The 21,832-nt window shown below is 31.3% G+C and overlaps 1 protein-coding gene across 8 annotated transcripts in view; it reads left to right on the top strand.

Annotated features, from left to right (window-relative positions):
- The window catches only part of PCLO (piccolo presynaptic cytomatrix protein), a 396,658-nt gene that overhangs the window by 238,002 nt on the left and 136,824 nt on the right, over window positions 1-21,832 (top strand). For all 8 annotated transcript variants that reach the window (XM_050782798.1, XM_050782796.1, XM_050782795.1 and 5 more), the window contains exons 8-9: window positions 4,221-4,357; window positions 10,458-10,548. In XM_050782798.1, coding sequence (XP_050638755.1) covers window positions 4,221-4,357; window positions 10,458-10,548 — 228 coding nt within the window. The remainder of the gene's footprint in view (window positions 1-4,220; window positions 4,358-10,457; window positions 10,549-21,832) is intronic.

Raw genomic sequence — 21,832 nt, 5'->3', positions numbered from 1 at the left:
GATTTGTTTTCATCTCTACAGGCTATTGGATTGACCATTTTTATTGACAATTAGTTAATTGAATAAAATACTCAATTTGTGGGTTCTTTATTTAGATGATTATTTGAATAAATGTACATAGCAGGAATTGTGATATTATGTGGAAACAGTCTTTAATATTTCCTTACTTTTTACAATCCACATTTTATAAACATTTTATACTTAAAAAATGACAATTGCAGAAGAGTAAAGAGATTGTTCAATAGTCACGTCTATAAAATAACATAATCAAACAAAACCCCTAGAGGGTCTATGGCATAACGAAATGCCTTAAGATGGTGTGTACATGATGAGCATATGTCTAAAGAGAGTTTGACAAATTGATTTATCATCATATATATTCTGTCCATGTGCTGCCAGATATTTAGATGTTTCTATATATCCTGATATATGGCATTTTCTTTTGTGTACAGCCATATAAAAATAACAGAATATTCTATTTCCCTTTTATATGTTTGAATGATGTATAGGTCATAATCATCAAAGACTGTGTGAAAAACATTGTTTTGATAAAATAGAGGATGAGATACCATGCAGCATATAAAATTATGAAGTGTGTAAAGATGATGCCAAATAAGTAAAGCGATTAAAATTTAAATGAAATTAAACTAAAAAATATTTTTAAATTAAGCAGACAAGGAAATCATTCATAAAGATTATGTTGATGTAAATTTGGGCAGGAAAACTATAACAATTATATATGACTTATATATGTAATGGTATGTGTGTGAAATGTAGTGGTTACTTCTAAATGATGTATGTAGTAAAATGTTATATATTTTCTTTGTTTATATATCACATAAACATACTATTTTTCTTCTAATGAGTAATGGTCTACTTTTCGTTTGAAATCTTGAATTCCTTTAGTATTTAAAAAAATAGAAACTACTTTTTTTTCCAATCAATAATTCCCAACATTTATTAACTCATGAAGTATTAGGAATTTTTAACAGATTTTTAGCAAATATATGCTATATCTATATTTGAATGTACTAAGATAACTTTGAACAGTATAACATTCTACAGGTTATTTAGTATCCTGTGAACAAAACAAATTTAATTGCTTTCAAACTATTTGTTGTGTGCTTTTCCAAATTCAATTAAACTCTGTAAGTTATAGGATATAAGACAGTCATTAATATACTCTAAAAGACTCGTTGATGTTGAAATATCTTTCTTGAGGAAAAATCTATATAGACAGTTTATGTTGCTTAATATTTATTAATATTTTTAGCTTGAGGCAAGCTAGAAACAGGCCGGACATGGTGGCTCATGCCTGTAATCCTAGCGCTTTGGGAGGCTCAGGCGAATGGATCATGAGGTCAAAAGATCGAGCCATCCTGGCCAACATGGTGAAACCCCGTCTCTACTAAAAATACAAACAATAGCTGGGCATGGTGGCGCACACCTGTAGTCCCAGCTACTTGGGAGCCTGAGGCAGGAGAATCGTTTGAACCCAGAAGGTGGAGGTTGCAGTGAGTTGAGATCGCGCCACTGTACTCCAGCCTGGCGACAGAGTGAGACTTCATCTCAAAAAGAAAAAAAAAATGTAATTCATCTCATGTCCTCCAATATATACAGTCTTTTTAAAAGTATATATATTTGACCAATATAAGAAGAATTAAACTATTTATGTAACTGTAGCCTGTGGACAGTACTAGATCCAGAAATAACTTATTCGTATATTACTTTTAAGAATTCAAGAAAATAATGCCAAGTTTTAAAAAAAGATATTGTTAATCTCCTTCAAATGATTTGAACTAATTCAGAATATTTTTGTTATAAAATTTACTTTTTCACTTAGATTTTACCATGAAAGGTGAGACAGTTATAAACAATTAACATTTATATACAACTGGTTCTAAACAATGAAAACAAAATTCAATACAAAAGCAGATTGATTTCATCTACTTGCTGTTGGTTGATTATAAACTCCTGTGCAACAGATGATAGTCATCCTTATTCAGTTACACATAGTGTTATTATAAAAAATAACAGAAAATCAAAATACATAATCAGAATTATTGGCAATAAATTGACAGAATTTGGGTCAGGTTGAACTTCTACTTTATTTCTATAGACACAGCCAAACAAAACACACATTTTAAAGAATTGTATTTCAAATGCAATTAAGAAAGTTATACATTCAAATGAAATCATGTACTACATTATAAAGGATATTAATTTATTAAAATAAGTATAAATTATTTTTCTATTTTCATGAGAAATCTATAAAATCCTATAAGAAGTAAGACAAAAGTAGTGTTAATGTCACTGAGAATAATCTAATAAATTTTAAGAGATGAATGATTAAATAATGAATTTGTTTTGTATTTACTTGTCAAATGTCTATTACACTAAATTTCTTGGTAAGTTCAGTCACTTGGTTTCAAATTAAGACTTTGGAAAACCATAATTATTGAGTAGATTGTGAAAAATATCTGCATCAATGAGGTTCAAAGGACAAATTAACATTTATTTTTAAATGTGTTTATCATAATTAGGATGTTAACTACTTTTTCTAGTTGATGACTAATTCTGTGCTTCATTCATGCCAATATTTATTCGATGTTATGCCTTAGGCAGGGCATTGATTTTAGTATTGAGGGAAGGGGGAAAAAAAAGGACAATATGAGCCTTGCCTTTAAGCAGCTTAGAATAGGTGAGATCAGTCAAGTACGTATGCAATCACAAAACAGATAAGTATTAATGTATTTTCTGAAATCTAAGACTGATGAACCCACCACACATCATTGCTCGTTTTGTGTTATGGGAGGGAAATGCTGTGGTTAAGTAGCAGTGTTGACCACAGGAGGTATAGAGGTGACTAGTAGTACATATGCTGTGGGTTTGCCAGTCCCAGCAGCAATGAAATGATGGAAATGGCCTAGGGGAAAAGATTGGGAGGAGGTTTTGGAAAAGATGATAGTCAGGAATGCAGATAGAAAAATAAAAGTATATTGTATGACCTTCTAGAAGCTGGAGTTTAGGAAAGTAGAGGTTGACAACATCATCAACTAATCTAAGCATCATCAACAAAGGATAAGCACTTGAGAAGCGTTGTTCCTTCTACTGTTTAGGAAGCAACAAAGTATTTCCAGAGACTGTTAATTAGAGATTCTTTTACAAAGAATAAAACAATTTATTAAAAGGCAAATTCTGTATATTAGGGAAAATAAGATGTTCAGTCATTATAGAATATCTTGAAAAGACCTATGAAATACAAATGAATGAAATTTAATTTAAAATAATAATTATGTACCTTAAATATAGTTGCATTTTCAAAAAGGTATGCTGTGAAATTTTGTCACAGTGTAAGTATAAAAAGCATGCAACCAACTCTTCAATCTATCTTCTAAGTCAGTGCTTCTCTTCAAAAAATAATCATTTTATTTTTATTTAACAATTATAAAAGAGATATTTTTAATATTAGGCTACTAAGTAATCATGGCGCACATGTTCCTAACAATAACACCAGAATTCTCTTAGAAACAAATGTTTTTGTTCGTTGTGAATGTCATAGAAATGTCATATTTTCAAAAAATAATGTTAAAGCCAGCAACAACCTTTTGGCACTGGATTGATGTAATGGTGGGAAAGTGACAGAAACTTCCATACACAAGGAATCCTTTTTTGTTTTCATTTTTTATTATACTTTACGTTCTGGGATACATGTGCAGAACGTGCAGGTTTGTTACATAGGTATACATGTGCCATGGTGGTTTGCTGCACCCACCAACCCATCTTAAATTTTTTTTTTTTTTACTAGTGGGTTGTGGGTAGAGTATGGGAAAGAATGTGTGGATGTGGGAACTGATGGGCTGAGGTTAAGTAGAATGATCCTTTTGAAGAATGATCACTTGTTCATTTATTTATTTTATCACGATCTAAATTTCTTTTTTCTCTTGATTTGAAATTTGATTTTGTTTTGTTTTGCTCTGAGATTGTGAACATCTGTGTGCGTCATTTTTTCTAGGCTATTCTATGGTTTAAAATTTTTGACATAATTTGATTTTTGATGTAATAACAAAAATAATTTTTCTAGTCCTAATGGGAAATGTGTTTGAAATGCATGTATGGTTAACAAGCCTAGTGCATGCTAGTACTACAGAACATCTGCTGCCCTCAATCATCTATATTACTTGCCGTTGCAATGTATGATGTTTCCTTGGTGTCCAAAGCCTATCATCTGCGTCGTGAGGAAACAGATTGGTTTGATAAACCCAGGGAGTCTCGTCTGGAAAATGGACATTGTCTGGACCGAAAACTGCCAGAAAGACTGGTCCACTCTAGACCACTCAGCCAGCATCAAGAACAAGTAAGTGCTATATTTAGCAATTTCTTTTAGATTTATCAAAAAAAGACTCACTTCTATGTTAGAATGGTCTTAGTTGTCCTAAAAGGAATGAGATATTTGTCCATTAATTTCACAATTTTTTTTTCCAATAACATAAAGGAGTAACACAGCTTGCTTCATCAGCTATGACTGATTGAAATTGGACTGTGATACTTCTACCAATTTAAGTGATTGATTCCTCCAACAGACATTATTAAGTCTGAATAACATATCCAGCACAGCTATACAACAAGAATATATGGAGCTCTGAGAGCTTACAAGTGACTGGGTGAAATGGATTTGGGTAATTTTCAATGCTTGTTCAGATGCTAAGAACAAGTGAGAGGATGGCCAAACCAAGTGAGCTGGGATAGGAAGAAGGCTTAACCTGGGGGAGAAAGGAAGCTGATATTTTAGTGGATCTATTGCATGGAAATATTAGCTGTTTTTTTATGTATTTTTGAATTTTATATACAGAACAACTCACATAAAGTAGATATTACTAATCAGTGTATTCTTATAGATGAAGAAATTGAAACTTAGAGGTAAATTTCACAATTAAATATGACACCAAAATTCATGATCTTACTCACTTTTGAGCAAATGAGGTGATGTTTGAATTGAATTTTGAAATACATCTACGAGATTAAGAGTTGAGTGAATTGAAGGAGAACCTTCACGTAAGCCAAGTGGCCTTAAATCAATTGCCTTACCAGATCAGATATTTGCAGGTTGTATACTCATTATGATTATTAAAATATCCAAAATAAATAGTTGACTTATTTACATTAACTCCTAAATCATCCTGTTTAGTGATTCATTGATATAGAAAACAACCATATTTTGAACAACTGAGAAGATCCATATAGACTTACTATAATTTAATTCAGTGTTTGTCATTTTGAGGTATAAAAGAAAACAAGGCTTTGACATTTATAAGTACTGTCTAAAATACATTGTCTATACTCTTAGATTTGATTTCTTTCTAAGCAATTTAAGTTTTCATAGACAAATTTCTACCTATTAAACAGAATTTTTTCTTAGAATTTTGTTCTGTTTTTGTATATGCTATCATATTTTCTAGAAATCTTAGAATTCCTCTCTACTATAAATTTCTGTCTTTAGTTTTTTATATATTTAATACATATTTTGTTTAGGCTTATGTTTACCTCCATTAAAATGTCAATATAATTCCATTTTTTTTACTTCATGTAAACATATCAGCCTGTATTGAACTATGCTTTCATTAGCTTGTCTTGCTATTAAAATTGTATTTGTGGTTGTGTTTGAAATCTCATCAAATAGATCTGGCTAGAAAGTAAGAAAATTAATAAAATTATTCTGCACATTTAAAATCTTAAATTTACCTCCTTTTATCTACAAATTTGTCAGTTAAAAATAACTTCCTTAAATGTGTTTATTATATGAATCTCTCTAAAATGGAATATTTGTTATATCTTACCCATCTCATTTGCTTCTCTGAAGTTTAGTGTTTTCCACAAACCTAGAACAAGTCAAAGAAAACACAGATACTTTAACAAAATCATAGTAAGATCAACTGCATAAAAAGGGCAGCTTGTTTAGTAATTAACAAACAGGAATATTTATTATCAACACTACTGTTTCCATGGGCACTGAGAATAGTCTTTTCCACCTAATTTATCAAACTAATATTCTTTGAGGATATATTTAAAGTAATTTAAAGGATATATATTAAAGTGTCCAGCCCAAAAATATGTAAATGAAATATTCATATCTTTAAGGACATTCTTGTTTCAATTTTATGTTACTAACATACAGATTTATGGTTTTGGTCTACTGAGTACATAGTAATAATGGTTTAAATAATATATAATTATAGACAAATATAATGTCAAAATTAAGCAGAGAAGGTATTTTTGAGAATCATTTAATACATTCCTTGCTATGTCTTCTCAAGTAGAAACATAAGGATTCTTGTTAGGTGAGTATAATTATGTGTATTCTTGCTAAAAGTAATTTTTTACATTTGTATAATTTTTTACATTTTCACATCTAACATACAAGCAAACAAACAAAAAACTATGTATGTACTACTGAAACTGCAACTATGCAAAGTTATAAGCTAGTTAAAAGTGAACAGCCATAAAACTGCCACACAGGCCAAAAAAAGGAACATTGCCTGTCCCCAAAACCCCTGTATTTCCCTTCCAGATCATAACCACTCCCTTTCCCAAATAAGTAACAAATGTGCTGAGTTTTGTGAAAATAATTTGTTTTTCTTCATCATTTTTTTCTAAATAGATTCTACTATAACATACATTTTAATTACGTGAAGTTCAAGAGTTGAATTATATAAAATTCAAAATTCATGCTTTTTGCATTATTATTTATCTTCAAATACTGTCTCCCTCTTTAACTCATCATAACTATATTTTGACTTGGAGAATCACAAAATGGCATTCTCATGTTATTAACTTCTTTGCATCTCTAATCATAAAAAGCTAATATTGAACTCTTGGTACTAATAAACTCAGATGCTTTTATTTGAAAACATATGCATAACAAGAACTCATATTCATAAAATGCTTTGGAGGCAAAAGTAATAAAACCAATAATACTAATGCAAACACTAATTTATCTCCTTTTAAAACTCATTTGCATAAAACAAACATTAGAGGGATAGAAGAATATTTCTGAAAATTTTTATTAGACACACAATCATATTAATTATAAAATAAACCAAATCTAAAAATCCATATTTGCTTCATTTCAAATATATATATATATTCTTATATATGTGTGTATGTGTGTGTGTATCTATCTATCTATGTATCTATCTATGCTTAACCTCTGCCTTCTTCAGGAGAAATTCAGCTCTGCTTTGTGAATTGCACAGATAGCCTAATCTCTTATTTTTTAGTTTTACTTTAGTCACTTACTCTATAAATAAGACTAATACCTTTCACAGGGTAGTTATAAAGGTCAACACTTCCTGACTATTGTAAAATCCCTTCGCTTTCTGCACTTATACTCACATCATCTGCAATTCTTCTGCAACTGCTTGATTGAGGTACATTAAATTCCCATGAAAGAGCCACTCTTTCTCTTGATTCTAGGAATTCGAATGTTCTGTTTTCTCTCCTTGGACACTTTTCCTCCACTCATCCCTTGGCAAACCCTAATCATCACCCAGGTGTCCGTGTACATGCCCCATCATGCAAGAAGACTCCCCTGACACTACCACCCCTACTTCCCCAGAAATCTGGGGTAAGTGTTCTTCCTTTGTGCTCCAATAGTACCCCATGTATTAGGTCTTGGGCTGTGAGCTTCTTGAGAGCCAGCAGCTCTCTATCCCAACTACCATGTTATATATGTGTACAGTGCTAGGAACCCAGCAGGGCGCTCTGTCTCCTGCATCTAGAATGTGTGGTATTTAAGTGAGGGAATGGGTGAATGTCTGTATGAATACACAGTAAGTTAACAAAAAGGGCATAAAGGCTATCTGTCTTCCGTGTATGAAGTAAAGGGCTCAATTCATTCCCTTTTTGTTAACATGCTCTTTATATATACAGGCTTGATTCATGAAAATAACTCTTTTTGAAATATTTGTAGGTAGGGAAGAACAGCCCTCTTTCTGGGAGGCCCATAGGCAGTAATCCTATCAATGAGGAATCACCAAAAGACAGTGATAACAGAGACCATCCCCTTGGGGAGAGGAATATAGCACCACTTGACATCAGTTCTGCCCCTTGGCTTTGTGCCTACTCTTAGTTGGCAGTAGCAACACCTACCCATAACCCCATCTGCTATAGGACTCTCTCAACATTCACCCTCTGTGGTTACTAAAAAACTGAAATTCATCTAGCTCATACATCTAATTCATACATGGAAGACATATAGACTTTTGATCATGCTGATCATAATTATGGCAGTTGCGTGTTTCTGATTTATTAAGTGGATTTTTGAAGCTGCTTGCAGACAGCGTAGACAGTCTCTGAAACTATAGGAGATGATATGAGATGCTGTGAAAGCAATATTCAAGAAAATTAAGATGTGCAACATTCCTTCTACTATAAAATAAAAGGCAATAGTGGCTATTTGATAAAACTGTTGAAAAAATAAGGAAGCCTGATGATGACTCTTCTAAACTGTGTGATAGATTCACTATGAGATTACATCAACATCTCCCCAGTCTGAAAATTGGAAAGAATACTAAAAGACAAAATTGTGTTTTCTTAGTTTATTTTTGACCAAATGGAAAGAATAATGTTTTGGAATTATTATTAACTAGTATCTGAGATTAGAACAGATTGAAATAAAATGAAGTAACATCCAATTTTACTGAATTATCTGCAGTACCAAAGCAAACTGTAGTTACACCTAATAGTTACAAAATTTTCAATACACACGATTTTATTTTTAGTAAAAAATAAAGATTTTTAAATGCAGATTAGGAAAGGAAAAGACAGGAAGAAGAAGGAAAGAAAGTAGGAGAAAAAGATGTGGGGAGGGCAAAGTAACAGAGAGAAAGGGAAGAGTGAGAGGCAGACTGAGAGACAGACAAAAGAGATAGAGACAGGAGAGAAGTGAACAGCAGGCAAGAGATGGAAAAAGAAAAATGTAAGCACTTATTACAAATATGAATAAGGTTTTCAATGGTTTACAAAGTTAACATTAGTATGAATGATCTGAATTGACTTATTATACTTGCCCTAATGTTTTTATAATTTAGTAACAGTATTTTTGTTTTACTCTGCAGAATTCACATAATATTCCTGGATTTAACAGGATTTCGCTATTGTTTAGGGAATATTTTATGTTAACCTAAGGCCTGCTTAACCTTATTCTTTCCTAAAGAGAAAAAAAGCTAAAGGCTAAAATTTTAGCTTTAGTTTTTAAAATACCTGTTTTATTTTTAAAATCCAGAATCCTAACAATTTTACAGCTGGAAATACTAGGACACATTAAGGTCACAAGAGTTTTCTAAGGAAACTTTCTTCACAAAATGTATACCTCTTTAGTCCTAAATTCTGTTTCATCTTTTGGAAACACACTTCTTAAACATTCTAAAATAGGTAATATGAAATCTTCATCTATCTTAACTTTATTTTGGTTGTAATTTAAGTCCAAAATTTTCTTATGACAGTACATACAAAATTCCATACAAATAAAGTCCTGTTAATACAGATAAGAGTAAATATTTTGCCATTTCTGTCTTTCATTATTTCATAAATCTCTTTTGAAAGCAAAGTTCCATAAAATATAAAGTACAAGTTTGCATTTTGCAAGTTACTTTTGTTTCAGAAACTTCATTTCACCAGGTGGAAACACAGATAATGCAATCTATAATATTCTCATATTCAAGTCTCAATAATGAGAATTGAAATCTCAGATTTGCAACAGTAGCTTTAAGTGTTACTTATTCTACCCTAAGGAATGTCTAGGAGACATAACACTATCAATAATGCAAGCTTTGAATTTTAAAAAGTATTAAGTGAATAAAGACTTTATTTATTTATATAGAATTAGCCTCTGCATCTAGTTTACAATGAAACTTCTAGTACATGGGCTCAGCAGAAGTACAGTGCCACAATAAATCAAACAACATAAACATAAAGCAATCCTGATTATGATAATAGAGATGTCAAAGTAGGAGGATCTTCTCTGTTTTTTTCTCCCCGGCACCACTTAATTGCTGAAAATTAAATATGCTTTTCCATTCCTAGGCTGTCCAGAGCAAAATCAGCAGCTGGCATTTTCCATATACATTCTCTATCCGAGGTCATCAATATTGACTGCATACTACTGTAGTAACAAACATTCTTCAGAACCTATTGCATGCACTTATTAATTTTTCAAATACAACAAATCAGTTTGCAACAGCCATTGGTTACAAATGCAAAAACCATAAGAACTCAGAACCAGCAATATCATTATATAGTGTTCATGTAAGGTGTTTAAATTGCCATCATGTGAGAATCTCCTACTATGTTCCATTAATTTAATCAATGTGCTTTGAAATAAACCATTCTAATTATATATATTGCACTTTAAGTGTCTTTAATGTTGGTTTTTTTACCTTATTACATGTATGTCTTAGATCATACAGATGAACGGGAAAACTATGCACTACATCTTTCCTCACGCAAGGATAAAAATAACAAGAGACTCAAAGGATCACACAGTTTCAGGTAAAGCAAATCATATAATCTAATTTTTTTTATTCTAATGTCAGATTGACATATGTACTGACATTTGGGTTTCATTTTAGATGACTCAGGACATTTTGGAAAACTTTTTATATCAAAATTGTGTTTTTAGAAATGTAAAAAAACAAGCAGGATATACATTTGAACATAAAAGACATTTATGACATGATCATCAATATGAGGAGGTACTAAATGGTACCTATTTGCATCATTCTTTTCATTAACCATATGTTTTAATGCACCTGGTATTACAATGCTCCGCAGGAATTGCTGTATTAAGAAATATGGTCACTGGTTGTAGGAATACAAGACATTCTTACACAGGAAATTAAAAATCTGTCTTGAATTCTTCTAAGAATAAATTCCCCTATTTCTACTCAACTTGAACACTGTCAATTTATGCTGGGGTTTTGTTTGTTTGTGTTCCTTTATAAGCCAAAGCTAATGGTGAACTTTTTATTTGGAAATAATTTTGGATTTCCAAACGTAATACAGACATTCCTTTTGCCCACTCTTTGCCCAACATTACTAATGTTAACTTCTAATCCCAAAAAAGTGATCAAACCCAGGAAATTAACATATATATGATAATATTAAAATATCTATAAGCCTTATACAAATGTTGAATTTCTCCACTAACCCACCATTTTTTTTTCTGGTCCAGGATCCAGTTCAGGATCTAGTTCAGGATCCCACATTGCATTTAATTGTTTGACTCTGCATCTCCTCCAATCTGATAGGTCCTCAATCCTCCTTTGCCTTTCATGACCTGGAAGCTTTTTGAAGGATATATGAAATTTTTATATTATAATTAAATAGTCCATATTTAAATCAATGAGATGAAATATAAATTGTTCCAAGTTAATGAAATTTCAAAAAATGAATATTATCTATATTTTTAGTAAAGTATGTTCTTCGAATTTCGTGGACAATGTGCATCAATAGAAAATATTCAAATACATATAATTTATGTATTATATATGTATAGGCAGTACATCTAACATGGTATATGTACTGTATTTTCTTTTTTAAGCACTGATATAACAAACAGGGTCTTTCTTCAGTGTAATTGCTATTGTTCCTTGCAGATCTTAGACAGTGGAACATGTGGACGAGGAACAGGTTTTGCTTTGAGCAAATTTCTTCTTATTTTCACAGAAAATGAATTGATTAGGAGTCTAATGTTGTTTTCCTTTTAAGAGTAGGTAACTTTTCTTCTACCAGAGAGAGATAATTCAGACTTTCAAGTTTTATTGCTGTTCAAACTGTATTTTAAGTACTGATGAAAATTCCAGGGTGAATCTTAAAATCCAAGGGCTCCTTTTGTGGAAGTAATTACTTGCTAAAAACGATTTCAGTTTCCTCCAGCTCATAAAGCAAAACAACATAATATTTTCTAACAATGCCAAAATTATTTTTTCATGATGTACAATGGAAATCTTAAAATCATTTTTTTCCTAAATCATCAGAACCTATGCCAATGTGCCTGTTTTCTAGCTGTATTATTTTATACTCTATTAAGAATTATTCCTGTTGTGGGGTGGGTGGAGGGGGGAGGGATAGCATTAGGAGATATACCTAATGTAAATGATGAGTTAGTGGGTGCAGCACACCAACATGGCACATGTATACATATGTAACAAACCTGCACATTGTGCACATGTACCCTAGAACATGAAGTATAATAAAAAATATACATATAAGTACTCTACAAAAAAAAAAGAACTATTCCTTCAACCTTATTATTTATCTTTCCTACTCTTTAGTTATTCTTTTACTTTAACTAGAAACAAGTTTTAAAACATAACATTGCAAAAATAAATGCTAGCTCTTTAGTAAATATTCTAGTCTCAAAAGTAAATTTAATTTCTTCCGTATATACATTTCACAAAAAGAGAAAAGGTTATTGTTTTGGACAATAAATTTGCTAGTAATGTACTATATCTTTTCTCTGAATGCCCCTTTTTCTTTTGATATCTACCTAAAGTAATACTAAAAATGGTTTCCTTGTTATAGTTACCCTGTATTGATTACTACTGAATATATTTTCCATATGTCTTAGGAAAAATAATCCCATACTATATTAAGTCTTTTAAAACAATCTGCATTTTATATTCTACTTCTACTTTTAATTGTTTTAAATACATCTCCATATGAGGCTAGAACCAGAAGTTACAATCTTTGACAGTGTCTGGAAGTTTTAAACCAGTGCCCGGGAAACGATGGCAAAGAACATTTACACTCCTGGCTAGTATCTGTGTCATTTTCTGCTCAACAAAAAGCCTAGTTTGATTGACTAAATATTTGGTAATATTAAGGATTTATTGTTAGCTATACTTTCATTTATATGTTAATGTTTTAATTGAATTTATGTATTTTTTAAATTGATAAAATGGTATCATATACATCACGATGTTTTGAAGTATATATTCAAGTTTATATGTTTCATGAAACAGTGATAACTACATGAGATAATGCTGATATTAATTAGCTAGAGTTATTACAACAACTGTCTTAGCGTTGTTCTATAATACAATATATTGTTATTAACTATAATTACCACTGAGTGTATCTTTTGGAAATGCAAACTAAAATATTTACAGATTAAATGATATCATCTGAAATTTACTTCAAAATTAGCTAAGGGTAGAGAATGGTGGAGATGTAGATGAAATAAAATTGAACATAATTTGTTGATTGTTGGACTTAGAGATTAACCACATTGGATTTTATTGTAGTCTTATATTACATTTCCATATGTTTAAATTTTCCATAATAAAATTGTATAATTACTGTCTGTTTTTCATGTTCACAGTGAAACAGCGGTATGCAAAACTTCATCAATAGTGAAAAAGCTAGCAAAACTAATAATTTAGCTGTCTTTGTGAGACAAGACAAAGATTTAAGCAAGGAAGTAGTAAAGAATAAAATGTAGTATATCTGTTCTTTTATGGTGGAAAATGGCCATTAGTGAATTTTAATTTTGGTTACATAAACTCATTGATAGTAAAACTACTATGAACCTTTTATAATATTTTAATAGACAGTTCTAACTTTATAAATAGTTTATAAAAGTTATATAAAACAAGCATACCTGGGAAATAAAAGAAAAAAAATTATTTAGGAAAACAAAAATAATTTCAGAATAGAAGAGAGAAGTAATGGTTTGTTTTGTTTGGTTTTCAACGTTCTCCTGTGTGGTTCTCAAAATAATGTCAGTGGGACCCTCATGATCTCAAAGATTCTTTCAGGGGGGGTCCACAATTCAAGACTATTTTAATAGTAATGCAAAGGCAGAATTTGCCTTTTTCACGCTCATCCATTTATGAATATACAATATAGTTTTTCATAGGTTATTTAATGTGTTACTTCACGAGAGATTTGATACAGAAGTAGCTGTGAAAATTCAACTGGCTTCTGTTAAGTCCAAATTAAGCCGATTTACAAAAACTTAAAACAGCATTCCCCTTCTCATGAATTTTGCTTATAAAATAGTTATTTTTAATAAAATATTTATTTTAACATGGAACAAGTTTATTATTTTAAATGTGTTAATAAATATTTTTAATTCTCAATTTTAACTTATAATATGGAAAATATACTATTTTTTATATAGCTGTAACATACATAAAGAAAAACTGCTTGAGATACTCAGTAATATTAAAGAGGATATATGTTTCCACAAACCAAAAGCTTGAAAGCCACTGCTATAACAATATCTACAGTGAAATTTTTTTTCAAAAAGGAAATATACTTTTTTCTCATTATTAAAAAACGTATATAGCATAAAGTAAACTGTTTCTGTAACTCATAGTGGATACATTTTTAAATATTTATTCATTGATGATCATTCATTTATCATCCATGGTGTGACTTAAATTTTGTTGGGTGCTAGATTAATAGAATGAACACAACAAAGACCCAGATTTTTAATGTACTAACAATTTAGTAGGAGGACCTGAAATGTAAGTAATTATTACTACAAAATTTTAGGAACAACTGAGACAACAGTCAAGGAATTTATACAGTTATTGTTCATACCCATAACTATGTATGTGTGTGTATACACACACAGCTCTATAGGTGCACCATGATTTATAATTTTTAATGTACCTAGAGAGAAACACAGGCATGTAATCTTCTATTAAGTGGTTCACAATTTTTAGAAAATATATCCTTTAACTTTTAACCTGTTAACTTCAAAGATATAAGTGTTTATCAACAACTGTACAATAGTTTTGAAAGTCCTCAGCAAAACACAAGGCAACAGAGTGGAGAGAATAGGTAATAAGTTTTGGAATTATAAATACCTGTGTTGAAATTCAGCTCTAACACATGTAAATTTTGAGAATAAGTTTGTTCATCTGTAAATAAAATGAACTCCGTGTATCTCATAATTGTAAGTGAACCTAACACAAAGTATTGTACTTACTGTATGCTCAACAAATGTTATTTCCTCTTCTCTTAAAGAGAAATGAACAGAAAAAAAAAGAACAAAATGTGATGCTCAAAAAAATTAGTCTCCTTTTATTTCTTATTTGAAACTCCATCTTATGGCTTCAGAAACACAGCTGTTTGAAACAAGCCAAAGAAATTCTTCTGGCTTTTAAGAAAGGCATTTGCTATGTACAGTTCTGTAATGGACTGGCTACATCTGCAAGGCTAGAAAGACTTAGCAATTATAATAGTGAAGAACACTAAAAATGTTGTTAAGTTTGAAAAGATAGCATTGTCTTCTTAGGAAATAGGGGCTCATTTTCTGTTCTGCATTAGTCACCATCTTTATGAGTTTTTAGAAACAGAGACAAATTATAACAGAGCTCATTGGATCCTAGTTGGCAGTAGTACCACATGTGGATAACTTTATATTATTATTATTATCATTATTTTAACAGTTTTCTTGGATATAGCTTACATATCATAAATATCTATTGTTAGTGTACAAATCAATGACTTTAATACATTTACAGAGTTGTGCAATCATCACCACAATCCTGTTTTAGAGATTTCCATCTTTGCAAAAAACTCCTTTGAGGCCGTTAGCAATCTCTGCTTCCAACATCCCTCATCCAAAAACTAACTACTGATTTACTTTTTGTCTCTGTAAGTTTGCCTTTTCCAGGCATTTCATATAAATTGCATCATTCAATGTACAGTTTTGGTGTCTGATTTCTCTCATTGACCAGTTTTTTAGGTTACTAGTTTTTAGGTTAGTTGTAGCATGTGCCACTGGTTTGCTCCTTTTTATTGCTAAATATGTCTCATTGTTTAAAAAGTCAACATTTTGTTTTTCTGTGAGATTTTTCCCCATATTTTAAATAATATTTGTATTCTCGTTTTAGTATAGATATATAATATGTAATTTTTGTTGGGTAGTTTACTAGACATAAAATTTGTGGGTTGTATGATAAGTTTCTGTCTAACTACTTAAGAAACTGCCACATAGTCAAGGTGAGTGTGTCATTTTGTGTTCTTGCCAGCAATGTTTCATGATTTAGTTTGCGTTAAGTAATTGTATGTTGATATTCATGAGCGATATTATTCTGTAGATTTGTTTTCTTGTGATATCTTTGAGTAATCTCATAATACTGACCATGTAGAATGTGTTGGGAAGTATTTCTGGCTCTGTTTTTCTATAGAGTTTGTGAAGAATTAGTAGTATTCATTTTTTGAATATTTGGTAGAATCCACCAATGAAGTCACCTGGCCTAAGCATTCTTTTGCAGTAAGAAGACATCCAGTTACTAATTCAATGCCTTTGTTTGTTATAAGACTATTTAAATGTTCTCTTTCTTCTTGAATCAATTTTGGTAATTTGAGTCTTTCTAAAAGTGTATTCATTTCACCTATGTTTTATAATTATTGTCACAAATGTATTCATAATACTTTATTCTTTTCACTTCTCTTAGGTCACACAGTGAAGCCCTTTTTTATTCCTAATTTTTATTATGGTGTCTTCAATTTTTTCTCAGTAAAGCTAGTTGAAGATTTGTCAGTTTTGCCAATCTTTTCAAAGACTCAACTTTTGCTTTTATTGATTTTTTCTCCATTATTTTTTTTGTGTTCTATTTTACTGATTTCTGGTCTACATATCATCTATTTCTTTTCTTTCATTTATTTTTTAGTTAGCTTTTTTCTCCTAGATTCTTAAGGTGAAAAATTAATTAGTTGGAGAGCTTTCTTGTTTTCTGACATAGACATTTAAAACAAAGTATTTTCCTTTAAGGACTGTTTTACTGCATCCCATGCATTTTTTTTTTTTTTCATTTTTATTCAGTTCAAAAGATTTCTTAATTCCCTTGTAATTTCTTCTTTTACCTATTGTTTATTTAGAAACATGCTTTTACATTCCCTAATGTTTGGGGATTTTTCCAGTCTCTTTCTGTTCTTGATGTTTAACTTAGTTTCATTGTAGTTGGAAAACCTATTTGTACCTATTTTTTATGATTTCATTATTTTGACTTCATTAAGATTTGCAAAACTTTGTTGATAAATTTGTATATAAAATGGAGAGACATTCAAAGCACAAGCAGTTTGTGAGTCTGACAGTTTCCAAGTATGACTATGATTTTACTTTCCACTGAAACTTCTCTCTGTGCTGCACATCTGTGTAACCTTCTTTTGGTTAAATTTGTGTGAACAGTTTGGGCTCTCTCTGGTTTCTGCCAAACGTGCACTCAGCCTCCATTTACCCAGGGATATATTGAGAACTTATTAAATCTATTTATGGATGTCCCAATTCCTAGTCTCCCAGTTTAACCCCCAAATAATTTGCAAGTCTACCACTTGTTTCATCCCCTCCAGCAATAAAGCTTCTGGTTTTCATACCCTGCCCTGTCCAATTGAGCTGTCATGACAACTGAGCTGGGGATGGAAGCAGCCCAAGCCAATCACGACCAATATTCCCACTTGATATGGTTTGACTGTGCCCCCCACCCAAATGTCATCTTGAATACCCACGTGTTGTAGGAGGCACCCGGTGGGAGGTATATGAGTCATGGGGGAAAGTTTTTCTCGTGCTGTTCTCATGATAGTGAATAAGTCTCATGAGATCTGATGGTTTTATAAGGAGGAGTTTCCCTGCACAAGCTCTCTCTTTGCCTTCCGCCATCCACTGAGGTGTGACTTTTTGCCTTTCGCCATTATTGTGAGGCTTTCCCAGCCACGTGGAACTGTAAGTCCATTATAAACCTCTTTCTTTGGAAATTGCCCCATTTGGGTATGTCTTTATCAGCAGTGTGAAAACAGACTAATACACTAGTGTTCTTACTTGAAGATCAGTAGCTTCTCATGAACAAATGCTGCTCAGTTTGTTATAAACTTTTGTTTAATTTCCAAAATGCTGAAATGGTTGGTTGTTTTTTAACATTTTGTCCAGCTATACAACTCATTTTTTGGGAGAAAATTTTATTTATTTTATTTTGTGATCTTTCTATTTAATTATAATTTTGGCAGCTTTTATAATGTATTTCCTGAAATAGTAATAAAAACACCATATTTCTCTGAATTTTTTTAGTCATTCTCAAAATTGTTTTGATTGTACAATTTTTTTATACTTAAATATTTAAAGTATTACATATAAAATAAAACACAGGTAATGAATGAATTTTGTTTTGGTATAAGATTCTATAAATGATGGTTTCTAAACATTCCATTATAGTATTGATTTCATGTGCATAAAAAAGAAAGCTGCAGGCCTAATGTACCTCTTTCTAATATACCAGCCAGAATTACTCATCTGACAACCTAATAACAATTCTAAATAATTGAATCAGACTGAAAGAGACAACAATATTCTGAGAGATCTCAGAAATCTGAAGAAAATAGTTCAGATATCTTATCAATGTTTCATAAATGAGTCCATTAAGTTTCTGAGGAAGATTGTGACATTCTTAGAATCCTAAAGAAAGTTGACAATTAGCCATGATTAAACTCACAGACTGTGTCCTCATCCTGTTATAGAATTCTTAACCTCTCCTTGCCTTCATTGCTACTCAGTGGTAAAGTTTTTCTACCTAAAATTTTTAAAATCTGAGTAGAAGTGATTAAGAACAGCTTTTAAAAAAGACAAAAATAGCTAGTCAGACTTTCCATTTTCTTGTATTTATCAATGGAATTTCCACCACTGGCAATATGTGAAAACATTGAGTTGATAATGTATTCATTTTGCAGGGAAGGTACATATATGCATACATACAAATAAACACAGCAATAAGCCCTCTGTCAAATATAGGGGAAGATTTTTTTAATTAAATTTATTACACTTGTAATATTGATCTTATTTGCGTAAATTTATTAGTCCCACTATGCAACCAAGTAAATTATACATGCAGAAATCTAAAGAAAATAGTGATAATCATAAGTATTTAGGGGACATGAAATATAAAAATAAATATATTACTTACTTTGTAGTTAAAGGTTTTCTATTTTTTTCTGAAATAACTTGAAAGTATGATTATTTCTTCCAAATACAAATATTCTCCTCTTTTTTCCTTGATTATAAGTGTTTATAATGAAAATCTACAAACCTAAAATAGAAGTTATTCAGAGATTTATATTCAGACTATAGATGAAACGTGGTAAGAATAGTTCTATATATCCTATTGACAGTTCTCAAAGATATAATATTGTGATCAGCAGATTAGTTTTAAAAAAGCAGCTACAACAAAATTCTCATGTTCTACCTAAATAATTAAAAATACTATAAACACAATTTGTCCACCTTCTGTAACTGTTAAATCTATTTTAAATAATGTGAACTAACAGAAAGAAGAGTCACAATAAATAAAGAACTATCTCCTACTATAAACAAGTAGATATGTAATATTGAATATGGAATCAGCCTTGAGAAGATGTTTAAGGAACGTCCAAAATATCCTTTTCCTTTTACTCTCTAATTTTACTTCTGTAAATATATTGTAAGGGAATAATAAACTATAAGGCAGCATTTTTTGATAGGTATGGGAAAAGTCTGTGGTATAGTCCTTGCTTAAAGAACTTACCACTTGAAGTGGAGCTAATGTACCTGAAACAATGAACACATGAAGCTATATGTTGAAAATTAAAATACGTTTCATAAACTATGTGTACATATATTAACATGTACAAATTTTTGCAATGCTCTTTGTTCAAATAATTTTACCAATGGAATATAGAGAACACATATTTCCCCATTTTCTCATGAATATTTTTGTTACTCTGCTTTCCTTTATAGCTAGAGATCTCAAAGGCAAATGTCCCCCTAGCTTTCAGCTTACAGTAGCTAAATGATAAATGCATGTATCATTCTCAGCCTTCTTCTTCTATGTATACTTATAAATGTATATATTTGCATGTATGTATATATAATAAAAAAATATATTGTAATATGTAAAATATTTCCTATAAAATATGGTAGTGGTAAAAATTACAAAGCTAAAAATAGAAGCCATAATTTTACAATTTATATTTTTTCCTTTACTTCCTGCCTTTTTTATATACATGTGCACACACACTAAAAGTTGAAAGTACATTGTAATATAGTTCAGATACATATCTTTAATATGGTATAAATTGCCCAGTAAATACATTTTCCTTTTACCTCAAAAGCTCTTCACAAACATAAATGTAATGACTGGATTTTATTATATTGTATAGATGTTTAATTATTTACTTCAACCACTTTCTAATTGATTGGCATTTATGTCTTCTCCCCCTTTCCATTATTATATAAACAATGCTGCAATGAAAAAATGCTGCCTTATTGTTTATTATTCCCTTAGAATATATTTACAGAAGTAAAATCAGTGAGTAAAAGGAAAAGGATATTTTAGACATTCCTTAAACATCTTCTCAAATTTCTTATCAGAAAAGTTCTACTACTTTGCACTCCCAAACTAAGAAATTGTTTTTCATTCATTTTCCACTATGGAAATTTTAAATCATATAATTGTCACAAAAAGATATTGTAACTTAGTTCAGAAGCCAAATTTTATATCATTTTGCTCTAAGTATTATTTCTTTGGTTAGTTATCAGGTTGATATTTTGTCCAATACTTAATAATTTAATTGCCTCCTAATCATCCTGGTGGTGAGGGACAGATTCCTGCCTGTCCTGGGGTTATGGCGAGGGCTGAGCACATTGCACCTGACACTGGACAGATGACATCAACAGCAGCTTATTAGTCACATATGCTCAAAGTTTGGGGCAGCAGGACACCACACATGACACAGAGCCACACGGGGTTGTACTGGGGAACACTGAACAACCAGAGCCTGTACAAGGCTGGGTTTTTAGTATCAGAAGGTTGGAGCTCCCCTAGGTCCTACAGGGAAACTTGGTTGGCTCCGCTGAATAGTTTCTCAGACTGGCAGGAAACGGAAATTCCTGACCCCCTTGATAAAGAGGATTTTTCAGCGAGGGAACCTGATCCATTAGAGCAGAGTTGGGGTTGTGGGGGAGGGCGTGGGATGGGAGGGAGCTTGTGGTCCGACCCTCGTTATTTTATCAGAAAATTAGGCAGCATCTAATATTGAGTCTTAACTATAACCTTTAGACCACAATTAGCTCTGTTTCTTTCCTTTCAGTGACTTATCTACTTAATATGCAGGATAATAGACTATTTTTATTTTGTTTGTTTTGTTTTGCTGCAACACAGAGTATATGAAAGGGACCAGAGTATATAAAAAGCTAGGGCCAGCATATGTTGGGCCCAGTAGACAAATAAATAGTCTAAGTTTAATTTGATAGGGAAGATTGGCATCTTGAAATCATTGAAAATATAGCTTCGTTTATGAGGTCTTTTAAAAAAATTTGTTTTGTTTGCTTCAAAGTTGAATTCTGAAGGAAGCTTAATCATAATGAATGAATAAGATACACGAAAGTTTGAATAAATAGGTTGGATCACCTTTGCTTGTGAGTCTACTGCTGCTCTCAAATGCGGTATGGTAAATAAAGAGGTACTGAGGCAAAATATGGTGAGCTACTCCATGTGATTTGGATAAGTTATGGCTAAGAGTCACTTAACATTTCTCCAATATCAATTATATGAACATTTTATGAGAAAACTAATTTTTTTCAGATCAGCCAATTCTTAAAATAGAAAGAGTTAAAACAATTATGCCATCTCTTCTGTTTCTCGTAGAAGACCAAAAGAAAGCAAAGCTGTCACCCTCAGGACAAGTGTGTTCTACCCTAACTGCTGGAACTAAACAGATCCTACAAAGTGGGCCTTAACACTGAATTTCTCCTTTCCCATATAAAATGGCTTTTTCTATCTTATTATTT

Source organism: Macaca thibetana, chromosome 3 (genome assembly GCF_024542745.1).
Source record: "Macaca thibetana thibetana isolate TM-01 chromosome 3, ASM2454274v1, whole genome shotgun sequence".
NCBI lineage: Eukaryota > Metazoa > Chordata > Mammalia > Primates > Cercopithecidae > Macaca > Macaca thibetana.
The sequence above is the reverse complement of the archived record's forward strand: the minus strand, read 5'-3'. Positions and strand labels throughout refer to the sequence as shown.